This window comes from Varroa destructor, unplaced genomic scaffold (assembly GCF_002443255.2).
Source record: "Varroa destructor unplaced genomic scaffold, Vdes_3.0 BEIS01000003.1, whole genome shotgun sequence".
NCBI lineage: Eukaryota > Metazoa > Arthropoda > Arachnida > Mesostigmata > Varroidae > Varroa > Varroa destructor.
Window position 1 is genome coordinate 51156169 of NW_019211456.1, and position 15561 is coordinate 51171729.

Genomic DNA, 15561 nt, shown 5'->3' on the forward strand with positions numbered 1-15561 from the left:
TTCTGCTTTTTTACTTTCACAGGTCCAATTCATTTCTTGAAAATCAACAAAAATTACAGGGTTTACTGTGAAACTTTTGATTTTGTACACCACGATACAATGTTATATACTTTTGTAAAGTAGCAACAATGTAGTTATGCAGTATCTCTATGAAATGTTAAAACAAAATATCATTGTTTTTCTTTCGTAACCTTATGATTACGTGAAGACACTCTGCAGTGCTGGCAGTGCTCACGTAATAAAGGAACCTTCTTTACGGGTCTATCGTCTTTCGCATGCGTACGTTTCGAATTGGAATATTGAGAGAAGATAGTTTTGATCGGGGCATCGAATGTATGACGAGCAACCGTATTAGAGTACTTTGCTGGTTTAGAATGCCCCGACTGATGTTTGCTGTACGTTAGTTCGTGTGAAAGATGCATAGAACGTTCACGAAAATAGGTCTTTTGAGAAAAAAAATTTCGATACCGAAATATGTTTGTAATCGGCACCCACTATCACCAGAAAGAGTCCTGTTTATAAAACATTTGCCTCACACAAAACAGGTTGAAGGCAAAGGCGAAGTGAGGCCTAGTTTATTTAGTAGTCGAGCAGTTATGCAAGATCATCCTTGTTTAGTTAAAAATAACTTGTATAAGAAATTGGGTTGTTAATATAATTAGCATAATTTAGCTAAATGCGATGGCTTCTTTACCTGTTCTAACGTTTAGAAAGTTAAACCTTTTTAGTATTTTATGTGGCCTTGTATAATATCGTTCTAATCTTTAAGTAACGTTAATGAAACAGCAAACTAAGGACACTTCTATTACGAATTCTGATTGCGGTATGTCCAATTATTTTAATTGTTTAGGTTCACTTCTTGTAGGCTTTGAAATAGCCTCGTGTAAACACCTAGGTGGGCGCTTATATACAAAAAATACCATGAAAGACATGAATGTTTGCCATGTTAGACGAGCCGGTAACATGGCCAATTAGGAGCGTTAACATAATTTGAGTGTACTTTTCTACGAATAGTATATACTATTGTTGTTACAGTTGAACCACAAAACTATGTATTGTCATAGAAACTTACCGATCTTAAAGTGTTACCATCCCTAAGGTCGAATAGGACGTTGTTTCACGTTTAGCGATTTGTACTATTTTCGCATTAAGATACCGAACCGTACAGAGACAAGAAAATGCGCGAGACTCAATCATTGAACGGCTCCTTAAATACATTTGGACATTTGATGGATCTCGTATCCCGCACTTGTAGATCACTGAGTCACTGAGTCGATTTCTAAGCAAATGAAATAAATTCAAGTGAAGGCTGAAGTGCGTCGGATATCACACACTTCGATATACGGCGGCAACCTTCGTTGTTTTTTTTTTTTAAATTTAACACGTATATTATGCTAGCCAAGTAAATACTACTCTGCCAATGTTTCATCACCCCGCTTAGCTTGTATGAATACCGGAATTTTTTCTGGTTTTATTGCTCGTGACAGCCAAGCTGTCTAATTACAGCCAACAGTGAAATGTTTGAACTTTGGAAAGGGATGAGCTACCCTGTTATTTCCTGAGGCAAGATTTTCGTCGTAAAAACGGCACTGCTGTGACAGTTTCCGTAAGCTTTGTATATATACGCGGACACGTTATAGACGCTAACGTAACGCACCGCTGGCCTGAGCACTGTAACCTGACGTACTTAGACTAAAGAACTTCTCTCATCAAATTTTAGTTAATGGCTACAATGGCAACTTTCTTATTGACAAAAGTGTTTTGAAGTTATTCACGCAATGTAACTGGCGCTTGCCTGCTTAACGGCTGGGCAGTTGTATCCTTTGGTAGAGCGACATTTAATTATTAAGCGGACGTACAACTGCTGATGCCAAGATAAATTCTGCAATCGGTTACTCATCAGTTACCCACACTGCTGACGAGGACCAGCGGTGCTCAGACGTCGATAGATGTGATGAAATATAGCCCGCTACTGCTCATTATGAACAGCAGGCTGATCCTCATCAGCGCCATGACAGCCTGCGTTGTAAGGACCATCAAGGACTAACAGTATAAGTATCCCCTAAACAAACATAATCAAACGGTTTAATGAGAATAGCTAAATGTCCGTGACGTAAAGGAAATTCACTTGCCTGAAGAGTTTAGTGATTGATAATGAGAACACCTTAGGGTTTATTAGGGTTTTATGTTCTTTATATGTTGGAGAGTGTCTCACGTATAACATTTAACCCAGCTGCCCATATGAGGCAATTAGCCGGCGGATACTGTGAACTATGCATAATCCTTTAAAATCAGATAAGAAGGCAACGAACTAACAAAATATATATAAATATCCGAGAAATTTATAGCATTAAGAGCGAATAGCTACAGGCATCTGTCTACAAGCAAATGAAGAACTGCACAATTTGTAGTTGTATTGTTTATATCAGCCATTTTCGGGAACGATTATCACTTGTAAGCTCTAGATTTTACGCAATCACCCACGGGCTGATTTTAACATAACTGACTGGAGTGATACTTAACGAATCTCAAATAGGAAACTTTCTTTACAATCAGTTGAGTATCATCCATTGGTATCTCAGGCGTCTGAACTTCCAAGCTTTCGCCGATAGGCAAACTCACAGGCGGATTTAACAGTGGACCATGCGAATATGTACGCAAACGTACCGTGATTGCGGATGCTCAGTTGTTACGGCTCAAAAAACCGTACAGCTTAAACCAAATAGACTGGGTTTACGATGCGCGAAGAGTACGTATCGATTTTGACAAAAAAAAAAAAGGCACGTTTGTGTTGTCATGACAGCGGCGCTGGCTGTAGTCATTACAACAAACGACACGTAATATACGTGGGTCTATATGTTACTGATGTGACAGACGGAATAGGCATCGAGCAGCGAAAAGAAACATTGGATATGGTGCCCGCACAGAGGCTAACACTTCGCAATCTAAATCCACCCCTAACAAACTGCTTTGAAAAACTGAAGTGGCCATTTATGCCGTGGCCTTTTTGCCAGATAACTGCCACTGCAACACATCACTGCTCAGGTCTGAGATGATTCAGTCTAAGACGTAAAAGCAGTCGCGGGCTAAAGAAGAACTGAGTTTTCAAAGTGGTCCTTTCTAGAGTTCGATATTACAAAAATATGCATTACAAAAAAACAACGTGTCCAAAGATCTCTGTCTAGCGTAGCTTTTTGCTTACAAATAGATATACACCATTTGTGACAAATTAGAGTTATTCGAAAAATTTAAGATATGGCATAGAGGCAGCGTATGGCAAGCTAATCAAAGACATCTCACAAATATCTATTTCTGATAACGTCTAATGGACAGATACAAGCTTCGCTATTTAAGCCACGATCATTATGTGCCTAAAAATAAAATTAAAAATGTGCCTACTGAAGGACATTCAGCGTCTATGCTGCTCTAAGAAGGCCGCTGCGAGACTGTCTAGAAGGTATTTAGCTTGTTTGTGACTAGTTTGTATATTCGTAGCCTTGCCGAAATATTTATATTATTTTATTAACAGTTTCTTATACTTAATAAAATTCATAAAAGGTTTTTCGGCAAACCCCATTAGTAACTTGCTTTACGGAGAATCGCTATATCAAATGCATTGAAGTTTTGTATTTGCAGATGAAGACTTGAGAAGCTGAAGAGTATGTGTTAGCTTGACTAGAAAGTGATTCTTGGAAACGTTTCAACACTTGGCACCGGCAAGGTTTGTCAACTATTTAGTGTGACTTTTGTTACGCTCGTTCCCTTTACTGCGCTTTTTATAGTTTGCCTGGTTTTCTAAGCCATCGAATCATAAGAATGTATATTGTACATAAACCCAGTGAAAGCCTCTTCGCTCATGTAAATAAAAAAATTTGCTCATAAAAATAAAGAGATTGTTTTTATCCAGGATTGGCAGGGAATATGAAGAAAGAGTATTCCACAACAATCTCCAACAGACGACGACAAGCGAAGAAATAGCTTAAGAACCTGCGACAATCTTAACTATAAAGAATCGGTGAACGCAAACGGTGATTTGACTCCTCTGCAGCCAATAAACAGGACTTAAATCTCCTGGTTCCACTGGATTAAATCTGTTTAGGTTCATGCAACCCGGATCGCTGGTGATTCAAAAGCCGGAACAACGTTCAAAAATGAGGCTACAAATGGTTCGCTATTATAGGTGTTTTCTTCGTTCGCCGAAGGGCAAGGAGGGTTTGAAAATGAAGGGTAAAATTACTTTCTGGCCGATTTCATAGTGATAAAATAAGAAACCATTCCAAGCGATGTGATTATTTTCCATTTTTTAATCACATCAATCCAATTCCTTTGGCGATATTAACGATAACAATCGCCGCTTCGTAAACGTGAAGCATCGTTTAGAATAGGGAAGGCCCTCATTATGGGATGAGCCTATTGGTGGCTGTTCCAATTGCACGTTCAATTCTGCGATCCAGCATGGGCGTTATTGCAAATCAAGACGTGTGATGTTGATGGACTCTTCTCGATAGAAAACACTGATCGATTGGTGGCCTCATCGTATGTCGGGTTGTTTTTATTTGCTCACGCAAACTCTTCATACAGAATTCCCCTCTGGCTTTAGAAATAATCTACCACAGTTTACTGAGCTGAGACTGATCAACCTACAAAAGGTATATAGCTCGTTTTTACCAAAAAATTAAAAGTAATATAGCGTAAAAGACGTAGTTATTATGTTTATCAGATTTTCGTCTAAGCACGCTTTGTGCTTGATTTGGTTCGGAGTGCAAAAGCTCAGTGCTTTCTTTTAGTTGTTATAGGAGGAATATGGATCTTTTCAAGGAAAATAGGATGTGTATAGATGACAGGTTGGTTAGATTGAATGCTAAGGGAAGCTCAAATAGATATCCGTAGATAGAATAGTTCCATTAGATACCATCTACTATCTGACGACGTAGAATAACACTTTCACATTAAATCGCAGATCAGAAATCTGAAATTAAGCTGTCGAAGACACAGGTACTATGCTTAGGCTAGTTTGAGATGATAGTGAATATCCTAACTCTTTATGTAGATGGAACCTTTTGGGCTAATCCTGCTGGTTACCCCAGAGTTCGGCCAAACGAAGAAGAGTTTCGCCAATGAGTTCATTGACGCACTCAAGGATCTAGATCTCCTTTTTTTCTAAACATTGATCGTGACGAACCGACAGACGTTCGCAAGAACAGCCAACCCAGTCACGATGTGAACATGACCTTCTGGAAGGCAATAACACAAGGATTGCAGAAGTCGAAAATTTCTATTATTACGAAGATGAAGGTGTTGTATCTCTCTGTAGGTAGGTCATCGCCATTTTTTTTCGATCTAGAACTGGGAATACTTTTTTCAAGTTGTGTGATTACTAGTTATATTCTATATACAGCGCTGCTAAGATTCTATATCGTAGAATCAGAGTGAGGCATACTACCTGATGGAGATCTGCCATCAGTGTGAAAATTCTCATTGTTGTTTAATTTGCTCAGGCTCATTAAAAACCCAGTAAGTTTTCTGTTTAAGGTTACCAAGATTTATGAGGCATCGTCTGCAGTAACTGAGTGTTGATGTTGTTATATACTAGCTATGTTATTTACATGAGACTGTCATCGGAATATTGTTTGATCTCGGTTTCTGTGAACTGATCCAGTCTGTGCGCTTGTAGGTTTGACTTACGAATGTTAAAGACATCGTTTGATTATAACTATACAGCTTTCTATCCTTAGTGATGTCTTTGGATATCAAAACCAGACAAGCAAACATATTGTTATCTAAACGTATCGAACTAGAAATGATTACTGCATCCGTGCGTTGCCCAAAGTTCAGACTGCTCGTTCAATAAGCAAGTTGTGTAGATTACAGTTAGAGGCATTATAAAATAGAGAAAAAAACAAACCTCTAACTCATTATGGCATCTCGAAAAGCACCCAGGCCTGATCGTATCTATTCAACTAGTTGACTCGGGTTTGACAACGTTGCTTTGGGGTCTATCCATTACATGGTTGTTATGTTGCAAGTCGGATTTCTATAACCAGCCTCGCTGGGTAACGTATTGTTTATTAGGGTGCAAAGTTACCATACATTGGTCCGTAATTTTACTTTTTTTTTGTTCATTTTAGTATGACCCTACCTCTTACTAAGAGGACTTCATATGCTTTCTATGTCTTTTACCTACGAGTATGCAAAGGAAGAATTTTTCGATAAATCAGCGAGACATCCAAAATGCAAGTGATCCCATAATGTATTGTTTTCATATTTTTGCTTCCTGCTTCAAGCCGCTTCCTCTGCGGACGGTGCGGTCATACTATGACGGCCCAATGTCCGAGACAGCACAAAAAAGTGTCCCATGCATAACTTATCCAGATGCACAGAAGGTTTAGTGGTATTGTGCAAAGGGACCACTTTACTGTATCCTCTTTTCCGCTCGGAGCCGTATTTTTTTGCCACTGTTTTGACCCTGTTCAACAATTTGTATCACCGCTTGAGTTTACCGCGGCGTTCAAGACTGCTTAAATATTTCCTAAATATTTCATAAAAACGTATACATCGACGGTTTTATTTTGGCTTCTGCATATATAAGCTCGAGCAATTGTTAGGTTTTGGAAGCCGCTAGCGAGCAGAAGCAAATTCATTGATACACATGTACTGCTTTAGTAATATGGTGGAACGCAAGCAGGGGCAATGGACATTCACTATAATTACATTAGAAGAGTGTGATTTTGTGTACAGCATCAAACCTTCTCCAGTACTTCAGGAAGCTTGAGTTCCGGCTCCTAGAACAAATAGGTCGTTCCGTTAATCAGCAAGTCACAACTGTACTATATTGTTGTGTATGTCAACATGCATCAGCTCAACGGAACCAGATGGGCCTCCCTTAAAGTGGGCAATTTCGGCCACTGTTTATGTGAAATACTACAGATATTCTTGCGTCGTCGTTTGCCACCATGTATCTTCGAAACAAGAGATGTGCTTAAGAGGAACGTCCCGTGCTTTAGGAACGCCTCCCTAGCTGCTAGTCTAGTCCGACCTACAAGCTGGTGCGAAGCTTAGCTAGACTGCTTAAGGACGGACAACGACCATAAAGCATAATATATTTATTGCAATGCAAAAAATGGCATCGTTACAATCCGAGTTTTCAAAGCAGAACGAGATTTACCATTAGTACCAGTTCGTTCGTTAATTTGCAATGTTGTTGAATATTGTGTGTACGCGAGTGTAGGAATGAATTTTCACTCACCCATTCCTGCACGCGCATGCTTATCGATATCCTTTCAATAGTGCAGGATATTTCCTATAAACAAGTACATATCTATATACGTGATACCCTCGTCTAGATTTCTCTCATGCGAACGGATGAATTTTTTCGCAGCTGTTACGTATGGAACTTGCAGAACATCTATGGCATAGCATATGGATGGTATATTTCAATGATCAATCACTTACTTAGTACAGGTCCCACCGTAACTGTTTTATTATAGTATCGGGTATGAGCCCCATAAAAGAGACCCGTAGGAAGTTTTGCGCAATACTGTGTGTGACACGGGATCTCATCACCCACTTACTAGTGAAGAACGAAGAGCTTGCTCACATAAAATCGTTATTGTAATTACATGGAAACTAATACATCTAGACTATGTGAAAATGGCCATTTTTAACATAACAGTATCTGTATGTTGTCGTGTACGTATAGTTGGAACGTAACTCTCCAAATATGTGAGTCTATACCTACTAATTTCAATGAGCCTTATGTAATTCTCATAATGAAGGTTGTCTGTACCAGTATGATGAGGTTTTTTTTCAAAATCCTTATATTTTTATGAGTCCATCCATAACTGAGTGGTTGACTCATCGTATTGATGATAGGAATAATTTGATTGATCGTTTTCACTTTTCGAAAATATAGGTGTGTGCAGGACACCGTGTGTAGGGCCGGCCGGCCCTCCCTCCCTCCCTCCCTCTCTCCGCGATGTTAGCGACACCTACGTTAGCTAGTGTATTTGCTTTAAATCGGCAATTTCGGTCATCAATGAAAGACATCTCTATTTCGGTCATTAAAAAATCGATCTAAAGACCAGATCGACGGACTTTATCAAAACCAGACTGGGTCACCTCGTGATCCTTATGAAACAGGGTTACGGTTAGATGCATGATAGCGAGATTAACAGACATGATTATTCCGCATACTAGCACTACGTACATTAACAATGAAGGGTTCGTTTCGATGTAATGGCCTACGATAATGGGGAGAAGCAAAGCTCCGCTACAGGTCAGGATCAAAATAACACTCATGTAGTTGTGTGACAATGTCACATGATTAGACACCCATGCCGTACACGAGCCGTACAAAGGTGACAGGCCAGCGCCGAGTAAACAGCATCCAACCCAAAGTACACATGGGGTCCAGTGTGTCAGAAACACCAGGGCTGTGGCGGCCAGGAGAAGGATGCATTGACCGATTATCATTAAATGCATTGGGCTCAAATGATACGATAAGGGAACGGCCAGAACTCGAGCGGCTGTAAAACCCCCATAGCACAGCGACGTAAGGAAGGCAGCCGCAGACTTTGTGAAGCCGTGCTCGGTAACCGCGTACACCGAGATAAATTTAGAGAAACAAGCCTCCAGCGTCACATCGATTAGGGTGTAAAAGCCAACGAGACAAACAAGAGACCATTCAAACATTTTACTCGATATATAAAGTGTGGCGGAGTTTCTCGCTTTCTTCTGAGGCCGAATGTCGCGTGAGTCGAGGTAGAACGATATCATCATTAGTACAGATGTAAGAAGAAAGATACAGCCGATGATCCCATATGGGATGTACACGCGCGAAGTCTGCGCAATGACGTTACCTGTTGTAACTAGCGCAGAAGTACTATTATCCTCGGTGGTCATTACCGCATCATACATGGTCCTGAAATAGCATTTCGGTATTAGACGTGTTTCAGTTAGCTCTTCCTTTAGTACAATGTCAATGTGATCCTCGCGCCTGTTTTTTTTCCTTTTTTTTCCCTTTTTTTTTTTGTTGATTCAATGAGTATTTCCGTCGTAATTTATCAATCAACTATTCGACAGGTATCACTCTCGCTGAGATGATATGTAATTTAATACAATGTACTGATAGGGATGGTCCGCTTTCTATGTTTTTTATTGTTAATTGGTTTGAACAGCTTGCGGAAGAATAAAGGTTCAGGCCAGATGCGCCCGCTGTCACGTTTGTTAAAGTAATATCCAGTAGTGGGTGTGATGAAGAACCGCATGAACTCGATTTACTTTTGGTTGAAGAAATTCGCTAGACAGTGGCAGACGTATCCAGTTTTCAAATATTGAACTCTAGCGTGATTTGAACCTGATCTAAGAAGCATTGTAAGTAAGAAAGATACTTACATTTCACTGCTGAGAAATGGCTCTGCAATAAGTGGGGCGACTAGGGCCCCAATCCCGTACATCAGATGCAATAACTGGATGGCAGGCGAAACGTGGTCACGCCAGATACCAACCAGCCATACGTACACACCTATAATAATTGTATAGACAACAGTGGACGCAATCGCAATAATCTTTGTTTTTTTTTTTGTGACACACACACGTCGCGAGTCTACGCAATAGATCGACCACATAACAATGTGAAATTACTAGATGGTTCGTGCTTAATTATATGTACGTCTGCATACAAATATGTCTCGAAAAACACAGCAGGAATGAGTAGACTTACGTAATGGGGGAGCCGTCGTTATTTATTTAGTGAGTTTTATCGTCTTGGTAGCGCTGGTGAAGATTACATACCAATTTCCTGTACACCGAAGAAGCAGCCATTCAGGAAGGCGAAGGTGGCCACGATTAGCGGCGTACTACCGTGCGGGATGAGAATATTGAAGATTCCACAGCATAACATGCATATGATGATCACGCACTGTGCGTTAAACATGGTAAACAGCGGAGTTGCTATCAGGGGGTAAACAAAAAAAAAACATTATTTTTAGGTTATTATTTAGGTGTAAATTATATTTTACAAAATTCTCTTATTACATAACTGCGGATCATTGTTAGTTCTGTTTGCTGGCGGTGACTCATGTTCTAATCATACTGATATACTAGACAGATAAGATATCTGATCACAGAAAAGGCATTTACTATATAAAGATATAGTCACTCAAAGCGAAAACAACTAAAGCAGCAATTGTTTAGATTGGTATAACTATATGCCTGTCGCACATACCGAGAAATGAGCCTATGAACGCTCCAAAGTCACCCGAGAACGCGACGTAACTCATTTGAGCCACGGAGATTCCGAGAATCTCGGATACGTCCAAGAGCGTTGGACCTACTATGGCCAGGGTCAGGCCCTTAAATAGAACGTGAATACCATCTATTACAATCTCTTGTACCTCGACCTCTACCTTCTAAGAAAAGGAAAGCATTGATTTTTCAACAACATCTATGGAATGAATATCTACTTATCGAGCGGCTATGAGGAGCACAATCAGCAAAATGGACCACCTAATTATTATTAACGGGTAAGCTAATATCAGCTTTGGTGTTACTTCTTCCAATCTTCTATGGTCGAAACTGCAAAAAAGCGCCACGCCTCCTCATAGAGAGGACAACTGGCATTACATAGCTAGGTACTTGATGACCCCAAGTGCTTCTGTTTGTTGATAAATCGGAGGGGAGATTTATCTAAAAACCATTATCATTTATATAAAACGTACTGTAGGATAAACTTTATCATTTGTTCAGGCATCGACTGGCACAAATATGATTCTAAAATTTCCTTGCCGATTGTAGTCAGCCATGTTTAAGTGTACATGTGTTATAAATATGACCTAGAACTACATAACGTCCCCTTTATCTTAAATCACGCGCGAAGATACGTCTATTCTTCCTCGTTGTGTCTTCAATAATGTATTTTATCTTTATCACGCCTTGCACGCGCGCAATTCACGAATCGATCGTGTATTGCTCGTTAGGACGTTCGATCGAGAGGTATCCGTTCAGGCATATTGGGAAAACACCCAAAACTAACTATAACGCTATTTTCGAGAGAAGAGATTAGGTGGCCATTTTTTAATTGGTTGGTATCTTGATGTTCAGCTGAACGTAGGTCAGGCACATTTTTTTCTATCTATACTATAATCTATATTTTTTCCACATGAACGCCTTAGTAGTAATTACAATTGATAATATTGATCTTATTGATGACCTGATCTGCAAGGATCTCCAAAGGTCTCCGAGTTCTATAGTGCTTTTTAACAGATTGCTAGGTAGTTCAGCCGCACTTTATACATGTACGTAACTGCTGATAAGGGGATTTAAGACTTTGGTTCGCGCAATAAAGCTATCAGGTATAGGTCCACGGATCCAGCTGTCCTCGTAAAATGCTAATATTCGTCTTTTTTTTTTTTTTTTTTTCCTAACTTTTTTATTTAATTTTAAAATCCAAAGTTCCTTGATCGTGCGCTAAACCCCGCACGCAAGTCGGTGTGCGGAAGGATCTTCGTCGACCGGGTGGGTCCAAGGTTGCCATATCGAGCTTTCGATCGGATGCCTTTGGAATACCTTAAGTTTTACAAGTTTTTGACAGAAAAGCTAATTCTTAGTAACCAGTTAATTAACACTCAATCAGCGATTAAGAAAATTAGAAAAGATGAGTACTAGACGGGAGCGAATTACCGCGTAGCTAAGTCGTTTTGGTATTATCTTTGGAGACAACTCGTATCACCCTACGTTTCTTGCCAGGCGAATTGAAGCGTTATTTTTTAATTAAATTATTTATTAAATTTTTAATTAAAAATGCTATAACACCATAATGAGATGGGAAAGCGTCACATTCCGATCTCGGAGCAAGTACCGCATTGTGGGTTGATACGGTCGACCTTCTGGACAGAATTATTAATTGTAAACGCACAATAGGAATTGTTACCGTTAGGATGACTCACTAGAGAAACGCTGGCCATGTTCAGATTGATACTTTGGAAAATTCGAATACTGTTAGACAGCAGAGGCGTAAGCTCGACTTGCATCTCCGACACGTCAGATCCAGCTGGGCCCTCTCTTCCATAATTTTCCGTTGCTGATTCACGAAGCTCGGAATTTTCAGCAACTTTGTTTGCCTCATTGGTGTTTTCATTGAAGCCTCCTCCGAGGGAGCCCACATGGTTGGTTTCGCCCATTCGCTTGGACCTAAAGACGTTGATAGGTACGTCTGGGGTGTCGACCTCAGAGGCGGCTGCCAGTTACTGCACGTTCAACCACTTCACAACCATGACAGGCGCGCTTCAGATTTCCTTGGCATCAACGAATTCGATAATCCGATACTGCAGATATTTCGCACACTGCAAAAAAGGCCGGATGAAGCATAATTACAATTTAGATCCATTTACGCCATTGAAGATTTCCTACGTCTCATCAACCCTCATATCCATTTAGGCGCGGTTTAAACATTTTGAAAAGGCCACTGATTAAGCACATATTCCAGACAGTAAAAGGTCTATGAAATGTAATACGCACGCCAGCACTTCATAGGGATGAATCTGAAAACATTAGCTTGCCAGAATTACGATTGTTTGACATTGACGCGGTCAATGTTTTCATTCAGACGGTTGCTAAAGAGGTCTGAGCTAATCACCGATTCGTGTGAGGAATCCTGCACAATTATTCTGATCGAAATCGACATCTAACGACAGTACCATCAGATCAAAGCCAGTTCATTTGTACGCTCACCCCGTAGAGGTCATCTGAGCTTTGTGGCCACCACTCGGGCCAATCAGGATCGGACAGAGGAAGCACGCAGCAATAATAGAACAAATACGCGAACTCGACGCCAATATAAGATGCCGTCATTAGAGAGGCGCTATTCTTGAGAGAATAAAGGACACACAAAGAGTCCGCGCGTACGTGTGCCTGTGATGCGTGAACCCATATCCTTAATCTCGCTACTCTTCTTGCTTACCTGTGTCACCACTCGTGTCACTTATCCGTGGCACTGGGCTTCTTCTAGTTGTGTCAGTTGGCCTATTATCTAGCAGCGCTTGGATTCACAGCGTTAGTGAGGCCGGAGATAAGCTTTCGGCTTTAGATGACTCGCTCGGGGGAACGAGTTCGCTTGCTCTAAGACTGATCGCAGGTCTTCACTTTCCATCGAGTCAAGCTATGAGCTGATTCTACGCTTCCGTTCGAACGATTCAAACAATGACTGATACAAGTTTCTTTTAAATTAATGCCGTAGTGCTCTATACACATACAAACTAGCGCTGTAACACTAGATTTTCGTGAATCGCTTACTTACTTCTAAGACTGCCTCCCCAAGTGAATAGAGGTTTCGAAAGTAGCGGCACCGCCGTCCGCTACTTCCTACCATCCTGTAAATTAATTTTGGCTTTTGGCTCAGCTTAAGAGGTGCATAGGTTATACCTACTGACTATTATACCCCCGAAGCCTGTTGCAATACCAACATCCATTCTAGCAGGTAGCCGAATATTTCTCAGATGCTTGTTCATTATATTTTGTTCAGTTGAAGAATTATGAATGTTATGACTGATATAGAACTAATTCGTGAGAGTCGAAGCCTCCGTGAACAGGGCGTTCACTACAATATGAAATGATGAAAGCAGTTACCAATAAGAAAAAAAAATTGACTTCTCCTAAGGTAACTCAGCTTTCCCAAGCGTCAGACAGAGGCGACAAAAACAAGTGATACATATCTCGTTTCCATCTATATTAGGTTCTGATATTCTATCTAAGCCTTATTCGAACTGATGGTAGGTCACAACTTTAACCTAATCACCTGAATTGACGGACTGTTCCTTGGGCCTCATAACGTTAGCGCTAAAGTTTCAAACCGACGGCAATACTGCCGAATTTGATTTTTGTTTATTTCGCCGTTAAATCTCAGAGTAAGCAAAGCTCAGCTTTTAGTCAGACTTGTGAGAACGTCGCGTCTAAGTATGTATCGAACAGTTTAATGGAAGTGACCTTCAAGTTATCTAGTCATCGATTTTAATTAGCAGGATCCATGCGTTAAGGGACAAATTTATCATTGATAGTTGAACGTAATATTATGCTGTAGTGAAGTATCTAAGTAGCCCGGTTAAAAGTAACTGCTTGAACGTTAACTGTTAAGCCTTGTCGAAGATTCTATCGGTCGCAGAAAAATACAGCCGGAACGTTTGTCACAGAACTCTATTGATGACAAATATCAATGTGGAGTAACTTTAGTAACATTTGGGTGGCCATAGTGTATTTTAATCACTGACCCATCTTTTTACATATGTAGAATATGACGCTTCTTCTTAACTAATTAACCAGGCGAAGGATTGGATGATACCTAAAAACGATTCGAATGAAGGTGAGAGAAAGTAACAGGATTTATTGTCTTCTTCAATGAAGTCAGAATGGAGGCAATTGACAGGAACAGTTTAGACATAACTGGACACAGACGCCATCTATTTCACAGAGATCGAAAGGTAAAGTTCTAAAGACCTGACACCGCGAAAATTTAAATGGTTCCTCAAACTACAAAACGAAAATGAGCGCCCAACCACTAGGAGCGATAATGACAATTACATATATATATATATATATATATATATATATATATATATATATGCAATGATTCATTTGTGAGTTCTGCAACTTGGATGCAGTTCATTTGGTTGCAAACAGCTGTACAATGCTGTTTTTTAACAAGTTAGTTGAAAGGTCATAAGTTGATGTCTGTCTTTTCTGACAAAATTTTTTATAACAAATTAGAATATAGGAACTACATAGAACAATACGCGTCTTTTTGGTTTTACCGAAGCTTGTTGAAATAAAATTGCATAGCAACTTAGTAGGTACTAGGTGTATTTTGAAAAGGGCCTACTTTCTACTGTGTTCAACTGTGGATCACATACATAGTTTTAGCTTTAGAGAGTGTCATAATTCCACAAAGACATGCCGTTTTTTTTAAGATGTAATCGTCCATCCTTACCCTTTGTCCAATGTTGCATACTTTTGTTTTTGGTAGATTTTTTCAAAAACGTTTTATTTATTCGTATATTTAAATATAGGACACTTACTGCATACTCGTTACTTTTGCTAAGACAGATTCCTTGCGTCTCTAAATGAGTATGGTACAGCCTCTTTGGTCAGGCTGCGTCTATGGCCGTATGGTAAACATCAGTGCCCTAGCGATGATCGATCAAAGGAACTTTATTGACGTTGAATTTAAATGAATGCGACCACTCATGGCTTCAAACGCTGAAAATAAAAATGGCGTCCAGGTTCGAACTGTGACGGTAAGACCCTTTCGGAAACCGTTTAAAAAACAAGGTGATCGAACGTTAAGATTTATCGACAAAATGAAAAACTTCATGTTAAAAAAAAGTGCATTTAGTGTGTTCGATCAGATCTCTCTGCTTTTACATATCGCTTTATTAAATCTCAACTTGTACATAACATGCGTGAAATAGGAAAGTTTTGAAAATAAGTACGATTATGAGAGGTTTGCAACAAAAAGGTACGTGTTTGCCGTTAGACGCTGCGCCCATACATGTTGGGTGCCCTTGATGAACG

At 39.9% G+C, this 15561-nt stretch overlaps 1 protein-coding gene across 12 annotated transcripts in view; it reads right to left on the minus strand.

Annotated features, from left to right (window-relative positions):
• Positions 1 to 7088: 7088 nt before the first annotated feature.
• The window catches only part of LOC111247620 (sodium-dependent glucose transporter 1A-like), a 75922-nt gene continuing 67449 nt past the window's right edge, over positions 7089 to 15561 (minus strand). For 7 of the 12 annotated variants that reach the window (XM_086982874.1, XM_086982873.1, XM_086982872.1 and 4 more), the window contains exons 4-8: positions 11946 to 12341; positions 10226 to 10352; positions 9793 to 9951; positions 9394 to 9523; positions 7089 to 8920 (exon numbers count right to left, since the gene is read on the minus strand). In XM_086982874.1, the coding sequence (XP_086839000.1) occupies positions 8074 to 8920; positions 9394 to 9523; positions 9793 to 9951; positions 10226 to 10352; positions 11946 to 12179 (1497 nt within the window). In that variant the 5' untranslated portion in view covers positions 12180 to 12341 and the 3' untranslated portion in view covers positions 7089 to 8073. Of the gene's footprint in view, positions 8921 to 9393; positions 9524 to 9792; positions 9952 to 10225; positions 10353 to 11945; positions 12342 to 12516; positions 12854 to 12958; positions 13032 to 15561 lie in introns of those variants that run through there. The other 5 variants (XM_086982876.1, XM_022798781.2, XM_022798783.2 and 2 more) reach the window with 5 other exon arrangements.